This window comes from Culicoides brevitarsis, chromosome 1 (genome assembly GCF_036172545.1).
Source record: "Culicoides brevitarsis isolate CSIRO-B50_1 chromosome 1, AGI_CSIRO_Cbre_v1, whole genome shotgun sequence".
Classification (NCBI taxonomy): domain Eukaryota; kingdom Metazoa; phylum Arthropoda; class Insecta; order Diptera; family Ceratopogonidae; genus Culicoides; species Culicoides brevitarsis.
This window is the reverse complement of record NC_087085.1, coordinates 42,021,521-42,046,540: the sequence shown is the minus strand read 5'-3', so window position 1 is coordinate 42,046,540 and position 25,020 is coordinate 42,021,521. Positions and strand designations below refer to the sequence as shown.

Here is a 25,020-nt window from a genome sequence, read left to right as displayed (position 1 = left end):
AATATTAATTAAAATGTTAAAAAATTAAATTTAAATATTAATTTATTTTAAAAAATTAAAATAAATAAATAATATTCTTTAAAATTATTTTTTTTTAATTTTTTTGAAATGTTTTTTAATTATTTTAATTTTTTTTTTTTTATGAAAATTTTTAAATTTTTTCAAAATAAATAAAATATTTTAATTTAAAAATTCCCATCGATCATTAAAAAAAAAAAAAAAAAGTCCCTCAACAAGTTCCAAGTATAAAAAAAATTCGCAATTCGTAACATAACAGCCGTGTAACATAAAACGTTATAAAACATCTCCTCAATGCGAACCTAAACGTGTCGTGTCGTGTGTTGTGGCAGAACAAGAGAACACTTCTTTTCTTTCCATTTTTTTTTTCGTGTTGTGGTATTTAACAAACGGAAATCTATATTGCTTGTCCATTCTCGTCTTGTTCGTTCATAAAAGTGAAGAAAACAACAACAACCACCGCCGTATGACTCGTACAAAAATACTTGGTTATTGAACCTGTTTGGACAAGATAAGCAAGTACTGTTGCTTGATATATTTTTCTGCAGCATTTCTGCTTCTTCTTCTTTTTTGCTTCGTCGTCGTCGTTGTCTCCTCGAATCCTTTGTTTGAGTGAAAGATGACTCAATTAGGAAGAATCTCGCAGTTTTGCTGCGAGTTACAAGAGTCACGGCTAACCGCATAATATTTAATTAATTTCTATCTTTCTGTCGTACGGAGTTCTCGTTCGCTCGTCTCTAGTTCTCTTTATTTATTAATGCATCGTCTCTTGTTAATATACTTGATGATAATAAATTATTGATTTGACATATTGTCAACAAACGTTGTTGATTTATGTCGGTCGTGATCTATTCTGCCTGAAGAGCGAAGAAAGAATATTGTTTGGAAAAAATGAGACTCTTTCCGGTTCTTGTTGCATTGTTGCGCTGTGACAAGTGACGTTTTTTGATCAAAGATGGATTTTTAAGGCAATAACTGTCAAAATTTTATCTGAAATTTCAAAGAAAATAAAAAATGCAATAAAAAAAATAAAAAGTTCTAATAAAAAAAAAAAAAAAAAAAAAAAAAATGAATAAAATAAAATAAAATAAATAAAAAAAATTTTTTAAGTTTTTTAGTGTTTAAGTTTTTTCAAAAAAAAAAAATAAAAAAAAATATAAAAAAAAAAATTAAAATTAACTTTATTAAATAAAAATTATTCTCTATTTTATTATTAAAATTATTTTTAAATTATTTGATAAACAAATAATTCAAACTTGAATCTTTTTTTTTCAAAAATTAATTTTTTTACATTAAAGAAATATTCATTAAGAAAATATTTTTTTTTTTAATTAAATTTGAATTTAAGTTTTAAAAATTTAAATAAAAATTAAAAAAATATATTAAATCTTAAAAAAATAATGAAAAAAATAAATTTAAAAATTTTTTTTCTTAAAAATGTAAGAAATCTTTTATAAATTAATTTTTAAAAAATTCTTCCATGAGAAAATTTATTTTTTTTACAAAAAATATTTAGTAAATAAAATAAATAAAATTCTGTGAGAAAATAATAAAATTTTCTAAAATTTAATTTAAATTCAGATTTTATCCAAAAAGATTGAATTTCTTTGAAAAAAAAATAAATAAATTTAACTAAAAATAAAAATATTAAAAATTTTTAGTTTAAGAAAAATTTATAAATTCATATTTTTTCTTTTTAATAATATATGAAAAAATAATTAAAAAATAAATAAATAATTAAAATTATTTAAAAATCAAATAAAAAGCGATAAAAATAATATTTAATATAAAATTATTTTTTTTTTTAATTTTTTTAAAATTTTTTTTATAAATAATTTAAACCTTAATTTAAAAAAAAAATTAAAATTTTATGAATTTTTTATGAAACTTAAAATTTTATCTTCAAGACTCATTATTTGAACTCATCTAAATCGAACAAAGAAAAAGAACCTCGAGACAAAATAATAAAAAAAACTTCTTACTTACAATGTAAAAACAATTAAAGCTTTTTTCTGCATTTGTATTTGTCCCTGTCTTCAAGTCTTCGTACGAGTATCATAAACTATCATCATCATGTGGCTTTTGACTCTTTTTTCGTTCATTACAACCATCCACAAATACCCATACAAGAAAAAGCCGGTATTTATATTGTGACGTCATAACACATATTCTCTCACATATGACTACAACCACAAATGCGAAACGACAATGAGCAACTGAAAAAAAAAATAAAAAAAAATTAAAAGGCAGTTAATGCTCTTCTTGCACCTGTGAGTACTTAGTTGTTCCTGTAAATCAGATTTTTTCGAGTTAAAAAGTAGAAAAATATAAAAATAATTGAATGTCGGTCGGTAATTTGATATCAGGCACAATTACTAACAAACTTTCGTCGTCGTGTGTGTGTGTTGCCCATAAACTTTTGTATTAATAAATAAATAACAGGTAGTTCCGAACGCAAAACATGTGTGAACATGATTTCCATACAGAGTGCAGTAAAAGTACATAAAACGACGTCGATGATGATGTACGAGCAATAAAAAGCGAAAAAAAAAGTAATGTCTGTCTATCGGAGAGCAAAAGCAGCAGCAGCACAGCAGATGGAGAGTAGTAGCAATAAATATAATAAAAATAATGAAATAACCGGCATGTCTAGATAAATAAAGTCGTTTTTTTTGTTGTTCGTCGTTTGGTTTTATTCATGAATGAATGAGTTTTTTCACGCGTCGTGAATGATGGCGTTAATGAGTGGCAGATGTCCTGAATTGCTTTCGCGTGTGCTGCTTTGAAGGTCAGTAGAGCGCACAAATCCCTCGAGAGATGATGTGCCATTGTCGACCTCGGAAGGATCATTAATCACCCGAAAATGCTTTCTCTTGTGTCATTTCTATTTTTTTTTGTTAATTTGTGAAAAATTTGTGTTTCGCAATAATTTTTTGGTTGGTTTGGATTTTTAGAATTTTTTTTAAACTTTAAATTGAAATACTTACTTTACCCAAATTTTTTGATTATCTGTTGTAGTTCAATGAGTTAAGTTGTCATAATTATGATTCGAAGGTCGAACGTTCGATTCCTGTTCAAAAGGAAAAAAATTCAAATAATTATTTTTCGCTTGAAATTTGGTTAAAAATTTAATTTCGAGCTCCTGCAAGTTTAAAAAATCGCCAGAACCTGAGAATGGCTTTGAAAATTACAAAACTGTTCATATCTTCTGGTGAAAATAATTCTGAAAAGAAGTTAAGCTGTACTGATTTGATAAAATGTTTTCAATGGTTATCAGATCATCATGCTTAATACAAAAAATATTTAATTTTTATTTTATTTTTATAAAATTTTCTAAAAATAATTATTTTTGTATAATTTCAAAAATTATTTTTTTTTAAATTTTTAAAATTAAATTTTAACTTCTGACAAAATATTTAAAAAATTATATTTTTAATAAAAATTAATAATTTAAATTAATTTCATTCAAAAAAATTACAAAAATTGATTTTTTATTACAATTTTTTTTTAAAATTATATTTATTTAATTTTCTGTCAGCAAAAAATTCTTATTATTTTTAAATTAAATAATTTTAAAACATATCCTGAAAATTTTTATTTTTTTTTAAATATTACAAAATAAAAAAAATATATTTTTGTTTTAAAGCAAAAAATAATAAAATAAATAAAATATAAAAAAAATAAAATTAATTAATTTAATTTTTATGATTTTTTTTTATTTTTAATTTTTTTGAACATTTTTTTTCTAAAATTATGCCAGCAAAAAAATTTTTTTTGATCCAACTTAAATATTTATAAAAAATTTATTTTTATTTAAATTTTTTTTTGTATTTAAAAAAAATAAATCAATAATAAAAAATATAAAATAAAAAAATAAAGAATTGAAATAAATTAATTTAATTTTTTTTGAAATATTTGGAAATATTATTTTAATTTTTTTGCTCAAAAAAAAAAAAACTTTCAACTTATTCAAAAATTTTTTATACAAAAATTATATTTTTTTTATAAGAAAAACTTATTAATATTTTAAATAAAAGTTAAAAACAAATAATCTTACCAAAAAAATTTAATTTGCGAAACACAAATTTCTCACAATCGTTCATTTCTTTTGCCTTCCTGAATCCGCCTTGCGTCGTGCACTAATTTTTTCCGCTCCAAAGCTCGTCATTCGCATAAATCACATGAGATATTGTTGTATAATAATAAAAAACAAAAAAAAAAAAATAATAATGAAATGAAATGAAATGCTAATGAACTTATGCTAAGCTACGTACCAATCGCGTATCATTAATACCACACAAAAAAATAAAAAATAATAAAAAAACGTGAACCAGAAAAAGTTGTTTGATTTCCGATAAAATATTAGGTACAAACTTTTTTGTCACGTGTGTCTTTAATTTTTTTAACGTTAATTGAATTGCGTCAAAAGTGTCTCAATCGCGACAAGAATTTCGCGTGATTCGGGAACTATTTGTCTCTCTCTCGTGAATGTCGCATCATAACGCGAAAGTAAGACATAAATGACCTTTTTTGCCTCGCATGTAGCTATTTATATTTTTTTCCTGCAATTTTTTTCTTCAGGCAACTTTATTTTTATTACAACTTTTATTACTTCACTGCGGTCCTTCGTGGAAAGAAGACACTTTTTTTGCGCTGTAGTTGACAAAAATTGATCCACAGCTTCCGTTGGTTGTTTCATTTTTCATGCGGCAACGGTAAATTTTGTAATGAATTAAACATGAATCATGTCGCTCGGTAGCTAGCTGATCATGTTTCCAAGAAAGAAAACAAGGCCCTGAAAATGTAAACTGTGGTTGCTTTATGGTAATTTGCAACGTTGTGATAATTTGCAAATTTTAAATTTAAATAGCAAAGGTGAAATGTTTTGTTGATATGCATCGTTTATTTACACCATTTTTCAACTTCTTGTTAGAGGTTTGCACAGAGTAGTTAAAAAATTGATTCAAAATTTATTGACTTTTTTCAAAAAAAAAAAAAAAAAATAAATAAAAAATAAATAAAATAAAATAAAATTTTTAAAAAATAATTTAATTTTAAAATTAATTAATAAATTTTAAAATTTAATTTAAAAATAATTAAATAAATTAAAAAAAAAATTAAATTTAATTTAAAATTTAAAAAAATTTTTAAATTTATTTATTTTTTTAATTAAAATTTTTTATTTTTAAAATTAATTTTTTAAATTAAAATTTTGAAAAAAAAATTTTTTGGTTTTTCAAAAAAAAAAATATTTTTTATTTAATAATTAATTAAATATTTATTATTAAAAAATTAATTTTAATAAATTTTTTTTATTTTAAATTTTCAAAAAAAAAAAATTTTTTTAAATAAAAAGTTAAACGAAGCTCAATATTTTGTATGAAAAATAATTTTTATAATTATCAATTAAAAAATATTATTTAAAAATTTTTTAAAAAAAATTATTAAAAATTAATTTATTAATTATTATTGAAAAATTAATTATTTAACAATTTTTTTAATTTTAAAATTAAAAAAAATATTTTTTAAAATTAAATATAAAAGTTTCGATAAATTATTTTTCATAAAAATTTTATGAAATTACTCTGTACATTTCCAACTTTTCCTTTGATGCAAATTTCCCGAACAACCAACGAACAAATTCACGTCACATATGAATTGTCTGCCTCAAAAAAAGGTTAAAACCCATCAGAAATTGGATTATTGGGCTGCCTTTTCATTCGGCTTGACGTGGCTACTTTTTGCTACATTGTACGTTAATCTCTTAGAAGTTGCAAAAAAAAGCACAATAGAGAGAAATGTACTAATTTTTTTTTCAATGTCTATGTGATGCCGTACAAACAATCAAGGCAAGTAGTCATAGCAGAGACGAAGAAGGCGAAGGCATGCCCGATTATACCGGAATTCACGTAGAATTCATAATATAATTTATTCGTTCACATATGACTGCCATGCCGGTCAACTTCTTCGTACCGCATTCAATTTTTTTTTCGCAATACACCGATTGGCATTAGCATTTTTCGAGTGGTAGTCGGCACATTCGTGTGCAAATGTCTATTTTATTATTATTACAATTATTACGAATTTGTGTGTATTTGTGTCTTTATACGGCGTCCCGCGAACCGAACGAACGAGGTATAGTTGCTTGAAGTTCAAAAACATTACGATTAGTGTATTTGCTACCACGGAACAAGAAGTATGTGTTCGTTTTATTCAAACATGAAATGAAATAAAAATAAAAGTTTATTGTTATGTGATTTGAAGATGAAGCAGCAATGAAATCATCATTAATTCGAATCAAAATACGAGAAAATTGCTAATAAATTAATGAAATAATGTGCAAATAAAAAAAATTTAAATTAAAAAATAACAAAAAATTATGTAGTTCGCTATTATTGTGATTTATGAAGCAAAACCAAAAAATACAAAAAATTATTTGAAACCAAAAAAAAAAAAAATTAATCCAAACTTGCAATGCTTGAAAAAATGAAAATGAAATTGTGTTTGTTGTAAGTAAAAAAAAAATAAATAATAATAAAAAAAAATATTTTGGGGTTAGCGTTAATAATTAAATTTAATTAAGTCTCGTATAAAAAACACGAACCTTACCTACTTCACAAAATAAATAAAAAAAATTAGAGAAAGGATGAAAACCTTTTTTCGTGTTTATTTATTCTTCGTTTTTAACCAGACGTCTCCACAAAATATTTTTTTTTCAGTGAATTCCGAGTTAATTAGTTTGTTAGAAAATGAAATCTCAGAAATTTATTTTAATTTTAATAGTTTGTGAATATTGTCGGTTGCAAAAGGTAAACAGAAAATAAGTTGAATATTTTCAAGAATTCTATATTTAGTTGTTTTGATGTTTATTAGTCGTGTTATGACAAATAAATACATCATTTACTCGTAAAAATGTTTGAGTAATAATTTTGTGGAATTTTTCTTATGTGTCGAAGAAATGTTTTTTTTATGATTTTTTTAAAATCATGTTTATAAATTTTGATATTTTTGTGAAAATTAAAATAAATATTTTGATGGTTGAAATTATTTTTTCTTATTATGGATTTTTGATGTCTATTCCAGATATTTATTAAAATAATAAAAAAATCGAAATTTTAATAAAATTTATTTAATTTATTTTTTTAAAGTTAAAAATATTTATTTATAAATAAAAATATTTTTTTTTAAATTCTTAAATAAACTTTTTACTTATTTAATTTATTTTATTTTTTTATTAAATTTTTTAAAATTAATTTATTTTAAAAAATATTTAATTTAAAAAAATTTTTTTAATTTTAAATTAAATTAATAATTTTTATTAAATTAATATTAAGTTAATTATTTATTAAATTTATTTAATTAAAATTTTTTTTTTAATTAATTAAAATAAAAAAAAATATTTAATTTTAATTATTTTAATACAAAAATTTCGACTTATTAAAAAATTTATTTAAAAATTATTTTAATTTATTTATTTAATTTTATAATTAATAATTTTAGTTCATTTTAATTTTTTTAAAAATATTAATTTCAAAATTATTTTTTTTAATAATTAAATTTTATTAAAAATTTTTTTTTAATTTTTTAAAATATTTAATTTTTATTTTAAATTTATTTTTTTTTTTTAATTTAAAAAATTATTTTTGAATATTTTAAAATAAAATTATAAAAAATATTTTTTTTAATTATTTTTTTTTATAATTATAATTTTTTTTCAAACAAAATGTGAGAAAATATAAAAAACAATTTAAACAAAATGAACAACTCATAACGATGAACCCAAAAGGTCAAAAATAATGATTATTACCCAAAAAAAAAAAAAAAAACTTGAAAAAATATTCATCTCCGTTCCTATTATTACGGTTAATTGTGTAATTTCCAGTCCAATTTCGGTCTATGAATGTAAATAAAAAAGCATAAAGTAAAACAAAAGAACGCTTTGATATGCAAAAATCATGTTTATAAATGTCTTAAACAGACAAAAATCACCTTAAGCCTCCCCTCCATACACTTTTCTGTGTCGAACACGACAACGAACGACGAGAAGATGTTATCTTTTTTGATTTATTTTTACCTGATATTTAAAATAATAATAATAAAATAATGATACGAAAACATGGAAAGAAGGTCGAAACATCCTTCAACTTCGTTTTTTTTTCGTTCTGTTGAATGAATAAAAGACGTAAGCTGAGCCTAAGCTGTCTTATAGAGCAAAAATTCAAATTACAAATTAAATACAAGACAAGACGATTACTTTCGAGGAATAAAAGTTTTTGAAGAAGACGAACGATAGTTCACTTCCGAGTGAATTTTCCTGCCCCATTTAAATATAAATGAAAAAATTTTCGAAAAATACTTCAAGTCACTTTTACGGAACTCCATTCCGAGTGATTAATGGAAGTTTTTGTTTGGTCAAAAGTGTCTCTAAGAGAATTTTCCGTGCGGTAATTCACCGAATCTTATCAATTAATACCATTTAAATATGCGCTTTGCATGACGAACTGTGCTTATCTTTTCACGCTGAATTTATTTTTGATGTCGTGCTGCTGCAATATTTTCCATTTTTTTTTTGTCGGGCACTTTTTTTGTTTCACTTGAACTGTCGAGATAATCTTTTCTTTTATTATTATTAGACTTATAACGAAATCAGATATCGGCCCACACACAAGCAATCAAAATAAAGGCGAAATATGAGAGTTATTATTCGGTGATGAGAGAAAAGTCGAATTATTTGACGATTGTCAACCCACACAAAAAAGGCTTGAAATGATTTCTTGGAGTTTGCGGCTCAGTTGATATTTTAATTAAAGTTTTTGGTATAATTTTGATTTGTTTCTGATACGTACTTGAAGATTTCTAAGAATTTATTTTAATATTTAATGGATGAGGTCATGAAAAAAATTAAAATAATTGTTTGACAGCTAAAAATAAAATTAAAAGAAAATTGATTAAAATAAATAAATTTAATATAATTAAATTTTATTAAATTTTTTAATTTTTATTTTTTTTAAATAAATAAATAAAAAAAAATAGAATTAAAAATAAAATAAAAAAAAAAATGAAATTAATAATTAAATTAATTAATAAAAATAAATTAATTTAATAAAAATTATAATAATTATTTTTAATTAAAGATTTTAAAAATAAATAAAAATTTTCAACAGTTAAAATTAAAAATAAAAATATAATTAAAAAAAATTAAAAAATAAAAATAAAAATAAAAAAATATTTTTAAATTATTAATTAAATAAATATTCTATAATAATTAATTTTAATAAAAAAAAAATTAAAAATAAATAAAAATTAAAATGAATAAAAAAAATTAATAAATAATTATTAAAAAATTAAAACTCTCAGAAATTGACATTTATTGAACAAAACTTTTGACATTTGTCATTTTGACAGCTTATTAAATGTTATCTCATTTTTTTTTTTTGTTAAATAAAAATAGGTCCAAAAGACATAATTTCAATTAAATATGACGTCAAAAATATTAAAATTATATATATTTATAAAATTTAATTCAATTAAATTTTTTGACATCTGTCAACTGTCAAAATTTTGACATTTCTAAAATTTTTAACAAAAACTTAAAATTTCGCTATCTTAATTATAATTTGAGTAAATTCAAATATTTTAAAAATTTAAAAAGCTTTGAAAAAGCCAAAAATATAAATTTTTATAAAAATTTTGACAGCTGTCAAATTTTGTTCTGTCAATAAAATGACAAATTTCGCAATTTTTTTCAAAATTTTTATTCTAAAAATATTTTTATTCATTTTTAGCTGTAAAAATAATAATTAAATTTGATTATTTCAATAAAAATTTTAACCTCATAAATTTTTTGACACCTTTCAATGTTTTTAAATGTCAAAATATTTTTTAAAAATTATTAATTATTTTTTTCTTTCGTAAATGGAGTTGTCTGGTTTTTCATTTAACTTTTGAACGTCCCACAAAACTTTTGTACGCATGAAAAATCCTAAATAAACATCACAACAACCGGAGAACGATAAAGAGAGACGCAAACAAATCAAATAAAATTGTCTTTCTTATCAATATTCAATTACTGCTTTCGTCACGTCACAACGACACGAGCTGCTGCGAAGAGAGTATTTTATTTCATTCATCGCCAAAATAACATTCAACTTTGATTGTTTATTTATTTGAATGAATTGATTATTATACAGCATGCCAACATAGTTGCTGCATGCGACTCGAAAAAAAAACACGGTCATTCAATTATAAATAGAACAAAAAAAAAATCGTTTGTTGCGCGTTGTGAGTTTAATCAATTATTATCAATAAATAGGTCTTTCTATGGCGATTCTCTCGATGTTGATGTCTTACAAGTCTGTTTACACTTTTTTTTTGCTGTGTGTTATTTTTTTATGGGCTTCTGTTTTCTGCAATCAAGATGGCCATGAACTCGTTTAATGACTTTTTTCTGCGCGATTTTTCGATGTAAACATTGACGTTTGACGGATAAACAACTAACAACTAATTTTTTTTTCTCGTTTCAGCGGTGCGCCAGGTGCATCGTCGGCAGCAGCTACAGGTGCGAGCGGCGGAACGCGCAACACAAACGCCATGTATTCCGGGAGACATTCAGTGAGCTCGTCATCGGGCGTGCTAATGGTCGGGCCAAATTTTCGCGTTGGCAAGAAAATTGGATGTGGTAACTTTGGGGAACTCAGATTAGGTAAGTTTTTGTTCGTTTGTCGTTTGAAGACTCTTAACCTATAATAAAATGATAATTTTCTGTGTGATGCCACTTGTGACAAACTTTGAGAGTAAACAATCTACGTCGCATAAGGCACACATGGAGACAACATTTTATTGTCCACAAATCATTTGCACACACATTGAGACATTTTTATGCAATAGACGAATTCCATGTGATGATGAAAAATTTTCTTGTTTTTAGATTTGAAATTTTAAGAGTTAAGAAATTTTTTAAAAATTTATTTTTGCAATTTTTTGAATTTTTTAAATTAATTTTTTCTTTGAAAGAGAAAAATTCTTGAATCTTAGCATTTTTTTTATTAAAAAATTCATGAATGTTTTAAAGAAGAATTTCAACTTTAAATCATTAAAAAATAAATTTTTAATTTTTTTTCAGAAAATTATTAAAAATTTCTTGAAAACTGAGAAAAATTAAAAAAAAAAGTATTTTTTTATTAAAAGATTCAAAATCTTTTAATTAAATTAAATTTTTTATTTTTTTTCTTAAATATTGCTTGGTTTAAATTAACTGAAATGCAATTTTAAAATTTTTAACGGTCATTTTTTGAATTGACATATTCAAATTTTTTTGCTAATTTTCAAATTTTCAAGAAATAAAATCGTAAAAAAATCGTAAATTATTTATTTTGAGAATATATCTTGAATTCTCAAATTTTTTGAAAAAAATTATTAATTTTTTTTTAATAAATTAAAAAATAAATAAAAAAAATTAAATAAAAAATTAATAAAATTAAAAAAAAATAAATAATAAATTAAAAAATTATTAATTTAAAAAAAAAAATTGAAAAAAATTATAACTAAAAATTTAAAAAAATAATTATTAATATCGCTTGAATTTTTTTTAAAATTATTTTTCTCTTAAAAATTATTTTTTAAAAATTTATTACTTATTTTTTTTAATTTAAAAAACTAAATAATAATTAAACTAACAAAATTTTAAAATAAAAAAAGGCAAAAATTTTAATTTTTAAAAAATCTAACTGAATTTCTGAATCCAATTAACGAAAAAAAATTTAAAAAATCAAAGAGAACAAATTTTTCATTTTTTTTTGTTTTTTTTTAATTTCCAAACCAAAAATAATTATCGTTCACATGAAACTCGTCAAGCCTCCTTATCACAATAGTTGAATAAATGGAAGCGCCTGCGCTCTACGAGTAACCGGTTGTCATATCGGTGAATCATCTGTAGTTCTGTGCAAGACGACAGATGCAATAATAATCATATTTCATGTTTTTGCCATGAGAAAAAGGACATTTTTCATCATTTAAATGCTTATGTGTTCCATAAACACTTGTCATGTCGTGATAATCACCTCAGAAATTTCTTTTTGTTCGCTCGTTATTTTTTTTTTCATTTTTTTCGCATGACATGTCGTCTCGGTTATTATCATCACAAAAGAGGAAGTCAAGTTTTTCTTTGAATTTTTTTTTATTTTTGACCCATTTTTATTTTTTTACGGGACTTTGTGGGATTTTTTAATAATTATTTCCCAAATCGGCGTAACATTTTCCAATCGCCAAGGTATTTTCCAACGATGCTTTTGCGACATTTCCCATCATGTTCGCGAGACATTTCATGGCATAAGTTTTCAATCCTTGAACTAATCCAACAGCTTGAGCGGCATCAGTTGCCAAATTGAAGATATTTTCCGGTTCGATACTGAACAAAGCGGAAGCAACACAACTCGGACTTGAAGAATTGAATTTCGGCAAATCTGTCAAACTCATGCTCACGTTAACTTGGCAATTGGCTAAATTTTCGCGGATGTAGTCGAGATTCTGTTGAGCTGCTTGGAAATCGTTTCGCGTGTTTGAAACAATTCCGACGGCTTCTTCGACTTTCTTTTGAACGCATTGAACGGCACTATCTTGAGCAGCTTGAACGCCAGCTTGTCCCGGATTTCCGTTTTTCTCGACGCAATTACGAACGCCCGAGCTTAAACCTTGAAGTTGTTGGCTCATGCGAGATTGAGCAGCTTCCGAGGCATTTTTGATTTGTTCTCCGAGATGATTGCCGAAGTTTTGGAAGTTGGAAAGTGCTTGATTGGCGCTGTCATTTGCTCGTTTGACGGCATTTTCAAGAGAATTTAAGGCGTCGCCGACAGTTGAATTGGAATTTGCAAAGTTGGAGGAGTTTGGCATGAGTTTTGCGACTAAAAAAAGGAGAAAATTTAATTAATAAAAATTGACTTAATCCTTGAAAATTAAATTTTAATTTAAAAAAAATTAAAGAAAATATTTTATAATTTTTTTTTTAAATAATTTTAAATTTTTTTAAATTTAAAATAAATTAATTTTTCTAAAAATTTTGAAATTAAAATTAAAGTTTTAAGTAAAATTTTTAAGTCAAAACTAAAATTAAAAAAAAAAATAATTAATTGATTAAAAAAAAATTAAATAAAAATAAATAAAAGAATAAAATAAATAAATTAAATTCATTTTTTCCTAAAAATTAAAATTTTCAAAATTTTGTTAATTTAACAAAAAATTTTAAAAATAATAAAATTAAAAATTTATGAAAAAATTATTTTTAATATTTTTGAAAAAATTAATTAATTTATTTTTTAAATTAAAAACAATAAATTATTTAAAAAATAAAACTTTTTTTTTATAAAAAGTTTAAACTAAATTTAAAAAAAAATAAATTAATTAAAATTTTTCAAAAAAATATTTTTTTTTTTTTAAATAAAAAAAAAATCCTCAAAATATTTTTATTTAATCGAAATTTAATTGATTTTTAATTTGTTATTTGTTTTTACCCAATATGACTTTTAATCAAAATTAAGTCAATTTTATAACTTAAGTTCACTTAAGTTTCACATTAAGTTCAATTAAGTCAAAAACATTAAATAAAAAAAATCAAATTTTCATACTCACATCCATTCGAATCGAAGAAATTAGGCATGCCAGGCAAGCTTCCAAAAGACGACGACGAATTTGATGACGAATTAAATCCCGAAAAACCTGACAATGAAGGGACATCCGACAATTTAGGCATTCCCGGCAATTGAGGCATTCCAGGTAACGAAGGTAACCCAAACGGATTGTTCGAATTTGAATTTTCTCCAAATTTCGGAACTCCCGGCAACGAAGGCAATCCAAAAGGATTATTAGAGTTCGAATTTCCTCCTGAAAGTCCCGGCAATTGTGGTAATTTTGGATTCATCAAGTTCTCAATGTTACTTCCGGCGCTTCCGCTAACATTCATACTGAAAGTTGGTCCTCCGGGCAACGAAGGCGGATTAAACGAAGCCTTTGGATTCAAAAAACTATCCAATTTTGGAGCTTTTGGAAGTCCCGGGAAACTAAATTGTCCATTGGCGATTGTCTGAAGGATGAAAAAATTATTTTAACAAATTTTTATTGAAAAAATGAAAAAAACTTACAACTCCAAGAAGAAGTAATCCAAAATAGCAAACGTAATTTTTCATCTTTGGTCAAAACTTTTCAGTAAAATTTTCGTTCTCGAGACTGTTACGATGTTCACGAAGCTATTTGTCACGATTTTATGACTTTAAAAGCTTCAAAAGACGATATTTATACAAAAGACAGAAGAATGTCGGGAAAAAATGACTTGAAACAGTTTTACTGCAGTTGCAAATATTTGTCTTTTTAACTATCGGCATCTTTCATGAATGACAAAAGCGAGTTTCACAATGAGTTCCTCAGGAAATGCGTAAGCACGGGCCTCACAAGGTAGCGAAACGTGACACAGCTTTAAGAAAAATATAAAAATTCACCTCAAGACACGAAAATCCTTGAAAATCAAATACAATAAATTTCAAATTCAAACTTGGCATGACAAAAATTGAATTATTATCACAAAACAAATTAAATTTTCTCTCAAAATTTATGTATTTTTTGTCTTAAAAATTTCCGTACGAGCTCAAGCAGCAGGTGAGATGAGGAGGAAAGAGCTTTCGTTCAATTCATGTGCAAATTTTGTCGTCATCACAAGGATACTTATTAATGGATTTTATATATTTATTATGTTGATGAAGAAACGTTTTCTTTTCCTTCTGCGTGTCTTTATAAATTATTCATGATTGTGTCGCTTCGAAGCAAACGAGACAACGAGAGAGAGATTGTTGTTGTCGCTTTTTCTTTTTCTAAAAGGAATAAATATAAAATTTATTACTCCTTTTTATCTGTGTAGCAAATGATGTAAAAGACGCGTAAAGTAATGATTATTGTAACAAGCGACTTGAACTTGTCTCGTGGGATGGAAAAACGTGAAATTTTTGATTGAAATTTATTAAAAGAGTGATGAACATTTTTTTTTTACTTAAATAGCAAATTTGACAAATTGTTGAAAAATTAATTTTAAGAAGAAATTTTGTAATTAAATTAATTAATTAAATTGTTTTAATTAAATTTATTTTAATTAATTTTACTTAATTAATTTATTTTGATTAATTTAAATAATTCAATTAAAATTAATAAAAAAATAAAATAAAATAAAAAATTAAATTAAAATTATTAAATAATTTATTTAAAAAAAATCAAAAAAAAAAATTAATTTAATTAAATTCAAATTATTAAAAATAAAAAAAACTTATGATTTCAATTATTTTTTTTTCTTACCAAAATATGAAATTTAAAATAATGTTGAAATTAATAAATTTTATAAAAATTGATTTTTAATTAATTAAATTAAGAAATTTCAGTTTAAATAATTTTTTTAAACAAGGTTAATTTTTATAATTTTTTCTGATAAATTATTTCAATTTAATTATAAATTATTTAATTATTATTTATTTAATTTAATAAAATATTATGTTAATTAAATTTAATTTGAATTTATTAGTTTTATTTTTTTTTATTTGGAAATCTTTTTTTTAATTTAGTTGTTTTTTTTAATTTTTTAGTACCTAATTTGATTTTATTTAATAATTTTAAATTTATTTTGATTAATTTTAATTTGATTTTTTATTCATTTTATTTTTTAATAATTTAAATTTAATTAAAATAAATATATTTTGATAATTTTTTTAGAATTAAAGAAGAATAAACTTTATCTTCTTAAAAATAAATTAATTTTTTAAATTAAGTTTTAATTAGTTAAATTATTTTAAAAATATTTTATTGACAATTTATAATGAATTTTTTAAAACATAACCGCTTTTTTTCTCCTAAAAGCGGTAAGAAAAAAAAAATAAAAAATCACAACATAAAAAAAATTCATGTCATAATTAAGTCCTTTTGACGATTCCAATTCCTGACAAATCCCTTCAAAATCCGGCGTGGGCGTTATTATTTTTCCTTTGGATTCGCTAAAAATAACTTAAATATCATCCCACGCAGTAACTTACCAACACAATAAACGGCAAAAATCAATAAAATTTGTTCAACAAGGTCCCTGTTCTTCACTTCCGCGTCGCTCTTTTCCCCAAAATATGTACTTGGGATGTTCGCTTAGTAACATCGAAAAAAAAAGCAAAATTACCGTCAATTATGGATTTTGATTATCATATTATCGTACTAAAAGTGTTCTCAGTCGGAGCGGAAATAATGTGCAGTTCGTTGTGAAAAAAGTCAGCAATTGATTGTCATTCATTTATTCATTTTTTTTTTCGTTTATATTTCAAAACGGATTTTGCGATAATTTTTATGGCAAAAAAGACAGAAAAAATCGGAAACAGTAAAAAAAGAAGAAGAAAAAAAAAATAAAATTACGAAACAATAAATGCGGAAAAAATGTTCTCCTTATTACAATTTCTGCCTTTTTACGTTGTAATAATAACACAACTCTTTTTTTTCATCCTGCCATGACTTAATGCTCATTGTTTTCGCAAGCAGCGGCGCATATAAGCTCTTAATGATAATAAATCACGGAGTTAATTGCTACACATCTCAGCGTTATTGTTCCTTGTCGTAATTGTCTGATGATCCATTCAAACGAAAAAATAATGTGTGCCAGTGAATTAGGACTAATCCGCTCGTTTAAAGGGAGACAAACAACCAGTCGTCTCCATTTTCTGACATTTTTCCAACGACGAAAAAAAAGTTAATCTTACACCGGCAACACCCAATGAAATTTTCGCCTCAGGCTTCGACACTTGTTTACTTTGTATCCTTTTTCCATCCTATTTTTGTTGGAAAAGAGCGAGATTATGGCAAAAATACATAAATTTCCGCCATATCAAAGAAGAAAATCTCTTTTTTATAAACTTCCAATAACGAAATTTTTTTTTTTGCGTTTCTTTGCAGGAAAAAATTTATACAATAATGAACATGTAGCAATAAAAATGGAGCCAATGAAATCAAAAGCACCACAACTACATTTAGAATATAGGTTTTACAAATTATTAGGATCACATGGTAAGTTACAATTGTTTGGTTTTCTTTTTGTACATAAGAATTTGTGCGTAAAATGTTTTTTTTTTTATCTTTTTTCTTAACACAAACCCTTTCTTTATATTCGAAAATTTGCGTTTTTAGTGTGATTTTATGAGAAATTAATTATTTTTGTATTTTTTCAAAAATATTTAAAAATAAAAAAAAAATATTAAAAAAAATTGAAGAATTTTAATAAAATATTTTATTTTTTCACAATAAAAAATTTTTGAATTTAATATATTTTTTTTAATTAAAATTTTTATACAAAATATTTATTGAATTAATTATTTAAATATTTAATAAATCTATTTATGTTATTTAAATCAAAAAATAATTTTTAAACATTTATAATAATTTTAAAATTAATAAATTAAATTAAAAAAAATTAAAATAAATTAAAAAAAAAAATATTTAATTTTTTAAAAATAATTTTTAAATTTGGAAAAAAAATATCTTTACAATTTTTGTAATTTTTCTTCAATTCGAAAAAAATATTTTTTTCTGCATCATAGATTTTTAAAAATAATTTCATATTCGAAAAAATTATTCTTTGAATTATATTAAAAACATTTTAAAATTTTTAAATAAATAAAATAAATTCAAAATTTTTTAAAATAATTTTTAAATTTTATAAAACGAATTTTTAATTTTTTTAAATTAATTTTTAACAAAAAAAAATATTTTTAATTTTTTAAAAATTTAATTAATTGGTAAATTAATTTAAACATAAATTTAAATTAAAAATTTATTTTTTAAAATTTAAGCTTTATAATTTTTTTCTCATAAAATCACATTCAAAATTCGCCAAATTAAAGCTGTAACTCCCTCAAGAGCTACAACGAAGGTTGTATCAAGGTTAATTAATCATTTTAAGGGCATATCCCCAAATAGCCAAATATTTAACAACCTCTTTTTTTTCCTTTAAAACAATCGCGAAATGGATATGCCTTTAACTGATTTGCGTTAAATGAAATGTTATCATGTTACATTTTCTTCTGAAAAAAATTCCCTTCCTTTCTTGAAACTTTTTCACTATTTTTTAATAAAATAATTTTTTATTGCGTGTTTAAATTAAAAATTAATTAATAATAAAAATTAATAATTATATTTATTTTTTAAAAACAAAAATTTTAATATTATTTCCGTATATTTAAAAAAAAATGAAAACAAATTTTTAAAGATGCCCCTGTACCAAAGAAAGTCGCTCAGAGTACTCAATCAAGTAATAAATTACCACAAACTACAAATAATCATTCATTCCCAGAGGGTGTTCCACGCTTATTCTATTTGGGAACGTGTAGTGGGCGTTACAACGCAATGGTATTAGAATTATTGGGACCATCGTTAGAGGATTTATTTACATTATGCGGCAGACGCTTTTCACTAAAGACTGTTTTGATGATAGCTAAGCAATTAGTAAGTCAACACACTTCTTCTTCTTCTGTTCTTCATACGAGAGTCTGGGTCGGCATCAATGTCTATCCTGCTATGTTTTATTTTTTTTTTACCTTTTTTAAATGTTTTACTATAGTTTGCATTTTTTTGAAGTAATTTAATTTTTTGTTGTTGTAGAAATTGTTTCGTAGCGTGTTTGTAGCTACTTTTTTCGAGATTTTTTTTTGCGGTGTGACGAAGCCCTAAAAAGTAGCTACAACTTTGTTAGTAAAAAAATGTTAGAAAATATTTTATTTAATTTTTTTTTTATCGAAAAAGACACAAAGTCTAGTCTATTCTTTTTTCTTCGAGCAAGAAAAAAATATTTTTATGTGTTTTAATTTTTTTTTGTTTGTTGCTTCTTAAAAAAAAAAATTGACCGTAGTTTTTTTCCCTGATGATGTCTGTTTGTTATGTTACTAAAAAAAAATACACCAAAAAATAATTATTATAATAAAATGTTACGATGATGATGATGACAAAATTTTTCCATATTTTACACGAAAAAAAAAATATTCAGAATAAATTCTTGCACGAATCAAATTATTGACGCGTCAAAAAATGTTTGAAAAAACGACAAGGAGAGAGAAAAAGAGAGAGATTTCATCATCAACAACATCAACTTACTTACTACTTGAATCTGTAATCTGTGTGCCCTCTTCCTTCCATTCCTCTTTCTATTCTGATCTGTTCCTCCAATATTTGTTATTATTATTATTTTATTATTTGGCTTGTCATTTCGTACTTTTCTACTTACTCATCAACATTTCTCGTCAATTTCTCGAGTAACAAGTGTCTCAAATGCTGTTATTATTGGATTCGGATCTAATAACCGCCCATTTTTGCGAAAAAAAAAACTTTGAAAGTAGTTTTTCCAAGAACTTTTATGGCAGATGTTACATTTTTTGTTGATTCGACGTGATGATTGACATGTTACATAACTCAGTGCATTCCCAAACTAATCTTGAGTACGTGAAAATTTGGTTCTAATTTTTTGTTTGATAAGGGTTTAACTTAACTAATGGACCAGCTAATTTTTCCTTATTTTTTTTTCCTGAATAAATAAAAAAAAAATTTTGATAAAAAATCAACTTTAAGAAAGAAAAAAAGTTCGTTGCCCGAAGAAATAAATCAATCGACTTGTTCGGAATTGATGAACAAAATAATATTTAATGATATTCTTCATCTTCCATTAAACAGATTTATTCTCTGCTGTGTTTTCGTTCTCATTTCATTTCCTTTATTTTCCGTAGAAACACGCAGGAGTTCCATTTGTTTAATTTTCCGAACCTCATTTTTTTCTTCTCTTTTCTTTCGTTGCCGTCATGCATCAATGGGCTTTTGATTTAGTATTGCTATCGACGTGAATTAGCTTTCAGAATGTCGCTCGTTTTTTTTGGTGAAAGAGGATAAGAGTAAATTACAGTTGGAGCAATTTGAGGAAATGTTTCACGATTTTTTTAATTTTTTTTTTTTGTTTTGAATATTTAATTTTTTAATATTTTATTTTAATTTTTTCAACAAAAAAAAAAATAATAAAATAAAATAAAATAAAAATTTAAAAATAAATAAAAAAATATTTTTTAAATAAATAAATTAAAATAATTATTTAAAATTTTTCCTGCTGTCATTTTTGAATTGACATGTACGAATTTTAGTCCTCAATATTTCAAAAAACATTTTTTTAATAAATAATAAATTTTTTATTTATTTTATTTTAAATTTATTTATTTATTTGATGATAAAAAAATTTAAGTAAATATCGCATAAATTTAAAATTTTTTATTGAAAAAATACTAAAATTTGATTTTTAATTTTTAACGGTAATTTTTTGAATTCACATTAAAGATTTTTATTTTAAAAATGATAAAAAAATTTAATGTGATTTATTCAAAATAATTTTAACCAATTTTTTGATAAAAAAAATAAAAAAAAAATTAAAATTAATTTAAAAAAAAAAAAATAAAATTATTTTAAATTAAATTTAAAATAATTAACAGTTATTTTAAAATTTTAAGTTTAATGAAAAATTTATTAAAAATTAAAAAAATATTTAAAAAATTAAATAACTAAATTATTAATATTAAAATTAATATATTATTACAATTAAAAATTAGAAAAATTTAAATTAAAAAATTATTGAAGTAATTCCTATATTTTTTAAATAAATTAATTTTTAATTATAATTTTTTTAAATTAAATTTCCGAATTTTCATATAAAATTTGTTAAAAGTAATAAAAAAAATATTTTTCAATCAATTTCATTAAATGTTATTAAGAAAATAATATTTTTAAAAATTTAATAAAAAATTTCCTCCAATTAAAACATGAAACATTTTCCCAAATTGTATCACTCTAATTCGATTTTCCTTAATATTTTTCGTACACTTCCTTCTCCTTAACTTGATTTCAAGCTTATTTTTTTGTGTTATTTACATCTACGACCGACATATGTCGTCTTTGATCCCTCCCTCATACATATTGTAAGTTCCGTTTCTGTTCGTCTTTTTTTTTGTGTTTTTTGTGTGTGTCGTCAAGACCTTGTCAAGGCTGCTGCTTAAAAGACCATTAAATTGAAAGAACTTTAAAAAAGTTGGTCACACGCCATAAAGTAAAATTCATTTTTATTACTGTAAAATTTTTTGACACGAGTGCGGTTTGTTGAGATGTGTTTCGATGTCATTAAGTGCTTAACCCATAAAACATGCGGAAGAAAAATTTTTTATGGTCGTGCGTTTTTCGAAAATTCCTAACGATGGTTCCCTTTCAAGAAAAAATTAAAAGAAATTTTTTTTAATTTAAAAAAATTATTTTATAGCTTATTTTTTTATTATCTTTTTTTTTCTTCATTATTAATTTTTTTTAAAAATAATTCGACGAACGCGAGGAAGGTTGAAGAACAGATTTCAACATGATTACATTTCACTTTAAAATAACAATCGTAAGTTATTCAACAGCAAAGGGAGAGAGAAAAAAAGGATTTTTCAGCATAAATCTTTTTTTTTTAGTTTTATTTTATTTTTTGTTTATTCTTCTTCTTCTTCCCTGAAAACATTTAACTCAATGCATTTTTCGCATTTTCTCTTTTCTTTCAAATACTCGTCGTTGTTGCTCGTCGTCGTTGTTGATCTCATCGTCCAAATGGAATCGTCGTTGTTGTTGTTGTTGATGAATAAAAAATGTTTCTCTTTTCGAAAAATAAAAAAAAAAAAATTCGATGAAAAAAAAATTATTCGAGCAGAAGGTATACCTGAAGTATACTATTTTGGTCCATGCGGCAAATATAATGCACTTGTTATGGAATTACTCGGCCCTTCGTTAGAAGACTTATTTGATTTATGCGGCAGGAGATTTACACTGAAGACAGTACTCATGATATCAACACAATTAGTAAGTAATCTGTATCATTTTTTGTTGTTTTCTTCTTTTCTCTTCAAATTTTTTATTATCCCCTTTCTGTTTCACTTTTTCCTCTTTTTCAAATTATTTTATAGTATAGAGTCGAAATATTATGCTTCAAGTCCAAAAAGTATTTTTTTATAGTTAGAAAATTAATTTAAAGAAAAAAAAATTTTTTGAGGGTTCCTTGAACAAAATTAAAAAAAAAAATAAATTAAAAAATATTTTTAAAAAATTTAATAAAAAAAATTCTTGTTAAAATTATTTTATAATTAATTAATAAAATTTGAATAAAATAAATAAAATTAATTAAATTTTATAAATTTAAAATTAATTATATTTTTTTAAAGTGAAAAAAATAAATACTGAATTAATTACAAAAAATAAAAATAAGAAAAAAATAAATAAATAAAATAATTAAAAGTAATAAAAATATAAATTAAATTCTATTTTATTAACGTTTTTAAAAAAAATTAAATAAAATAAAAATTAAAGGAATTAAAAATAATAAAAAAAAAAATTAATTTAATTTTATTAAAGTTTTAAAAAAATTCAAATAAAATAAATTAAAAGAATTTAAAAAAATAATTCAATTAATTAAAAATAAAAAAAATAAATAAATTTAATTTTATTCAGGTTTTTAAAAGATTTAAATAAAATAAATTAAATTAAGTAAAAAAATATTTAAAAGTAAAAAAAATAAAAATTAAAAAAATTATTAATATGAAATAATTTAAAAAAAATAGAAATATTTAAATAAAAAATTAATAAATCTATTAAAAAATAATAAATTAAATTTTTCAACTATAAAAAATATTTTTTGGACTATAAAAATAAAATTCTTAGATGAAAAAAATTTTTTTCACGCATAAAAATTGGCAAATAGTGCTTAAAAATAATTTCTTTAGTTATTCATCTTCTCCTCTATTTAAAAAAAAAAATCTTAAACGCACGAAATTTCGCTCGCAAAAATAAACGAACGCGTTCTGTACGTTGGGCAACCTGTTACATGCTGTAAAATATAATTTTAAAATAGTTTCCTCACGTCACATGAATGTATGTTTTTCTAATAAATAAAAAAAAACGAAACGAAACAAAACAACACACACACTGCCATGCCACAGCACGCACGGAACCCATCAATTTTTCACTAAAGTGACTCGCTGTCTGTTGTTGAGTTTTCAAGTTCATGCTAAATATGTTTTTTGTCGAGTCTGTGCGATTGATACTTTTTATGCTCGCTACCGATTTAAAAATAGACTTGCGAGAGTTGCGGAATGTTGAATCGACGAAATTTTGTGTGTTTTACAAGAATTGATCAAAGCGCGACGTCAGCATAAATTTGCAACGTCACACTTTTTTTTTTGCTTATTTGAATATCCTTCAGTTAGTCGGTAATTATCTTATCGCTGGAATTAGTTACGACGTCAAAATAGTGATTGCTTACATGAAATCAATATCGTGTCAGTTATTAATAGAACAAAGAAGAAAATAACCTTCGGTCGCGCTTTCGTCACACTTTTTATTGAATATTTGATGTCGAACTTTTTTTTTTCGGGCGGATATTACACCCAAAAGTGCAATATTTCTGTCTGATCTGCATGAAAATTCATTTTTCTTCGTTTTTTATGCGAGAAATTCGTACCAAACCCGACAAATGGGATGAAAATAAACAACAAATTGAATTATTCTAAACGAAAGTTGGAGCAAACTTTCGAGATGTTAGTAAAAGTGTTGATATCGATTTTTTGTTACTTTTCGCAAAAAGAAAGTTGAAAGAAAATAAACGAAGGGAGAGAAAAATTGGTGCGAAACTTGATTTATTCATGAGGGATTTCGTTTGAAGTGAAGCCATAGATGAAAAATTAAGATAAAGATATCTTGATAAACTGAGGAATGTGAATTTTGTGGTTTTGTTCAACATGGTTCGATTTTTCTTTTTTCATCAACAGAATGTAGAAAAAAAAAGTTTTTTGCACTGAAAGTTTTGTTAGTAGATGTAGAAAATTTTTGGTAAAATTTATTAAGGTATAAATTTAGTTTAAAGCACGAATATTTTTTGGTTAAGGACAATTTGTTAATTTTTTTTATTTTTTTTCTTTAAAATATTATTTTTTTTTTACTGAAAAAAAGTTAAAGCTTTTATTAAATTTTATATTAAATTGTTAAAAAAATTATTTTAATTCAAAAAAAAAAAAAAAAATAAAATAAAAATAAATAAATAAATAAAATAAAAAAATTAAATTAATTAATAATTTTATTATTTAGTTTAATTTAATTTTTAATTAAAATGAAAAATTTTCAAATAATAATTTTAATTATTTTTTTTTTATTTTATTTATTTAACATTTTTTATTTATTTTTTATATTTTTTTAAAGACATTTTATTTAGACAAAATTATATTTAGCCAAAAAAATAAAATTATTTAATTAATTTTACTTTATTTTTTTATATTAAAACTAATAAATAAATTAATTTGACTCATATTATACAAAGTTACAAAAAAAAAATGTTAAATCATTTTTTTACAATTTAATTTAATATTTAATTAATTTAATTTAAAAAAAATATAAAAATTTTCATAAAATAATAATTTTTTATTAAAATATTTAATTAAAAAAATCAAAAAATTACTTTTTTTAATCAAAAGTTTTATTTTTTTATAAATGTTTTTCCGTATATTTGATTTTTATTTTTTTTTCTTCCAAATAAAAAAAAATATTTTATTTCATTAAAATAAAAATTGCCTTAAAAAGTAAAAATTTTAAGATAATTATTTTTAATGAACCCATTATTATCATCATTATCAAAAAAAAAAAAAAATGCAAATAACGCAATTTTAAAAAAAATATCAAAGAAAGACATAAAAGCAAATTAAAACGACTCACGTTCGGTCTAGACACCATTCGCTACTTATTTTGGAAATGCACAGCACACGATTAACCAAAATAAAAAAAAGTGTTGGTTCAATAAAAAATTCCGTAAAAAAAATAAAGTTGTTTACACTTCGATTCGGTTTCATTAGAATCAAAATTGATTGATTGTCAAACGTTTGTTTTGGTCTTTCATTAGTGACACAATCG

General features: G+C 22.8%; 2 protein-coding genes across 15 annotated transcripts in view; one reads left to right on the top strand and one right to left on the bottom strand.

Annotated features, from left to right (window-relative positions):
• Window positions 1-25,020, top strand: part of LOC134827464 (casein kinase I) — a 39,804-nt gene that overhangs the window by 1,464 nt on the left and 13,320 nt on the right. For 9 of the 13 annotated variants that reach the window (XM_063840101.1, XM_063840103.1, XM_063840107.1 and 6 more), the window contains exons 2-4: window positions 10,542-10,720; window positions 16,975-17,085; window positions 18,368-18,519. In XM_063840101.1, the coding sequence (XP_063696171.1) occupies window positions 10,542-10,720; window positions 16,975-17,085; window positions 18,368-18,519 (442 nt within the window). Of the gene's footprint in view, window positions 1-10,541; window positions 10,721-16,974; window positions 17,086-18,367; window positions 18,520-21,778; window positions 21,928-25,020 lie in introns of all 13 variants that reach the window. The other 4 variants (XM_063840102.1, XM_063840108.1, XM_063840106.1 and 1 more) reach the window with 1 other exon arrangement.
• Window positions 12,070-14,266, bottom strand: LOC134827465 (collagen alpha-6(IV) chain-like). 2 transcript variants are annotated; one of them, XM_063840116.1, is made up of 4 exons: window positions 14,151-14,266; window positions 13,858-14,092; window positions 13,642-13,794; window positions 12,070-12,917 (listed from the first exon to the last, which is right to left on the bottom strand). In XM_063840116.1, exons 1-4 carry the CDS (start codon window positions 14,193-14,195, stop codon window positions 12,241-12,243), a joined length of 1,110 nt encoding a protein of 369 aa, XP_063696186.1. In that variant the 5' UTR covers window positions 14,196-14,266; the 3' UTR covers window positions 12,070-12,240. The 2 variants fall into 2 exon arrangements, with proteins under 2 accessions (XP_063696186.1, XP_063696185.1); XM_063840115.1 differs by having other exon boundaries at window positions 13,642-14,092.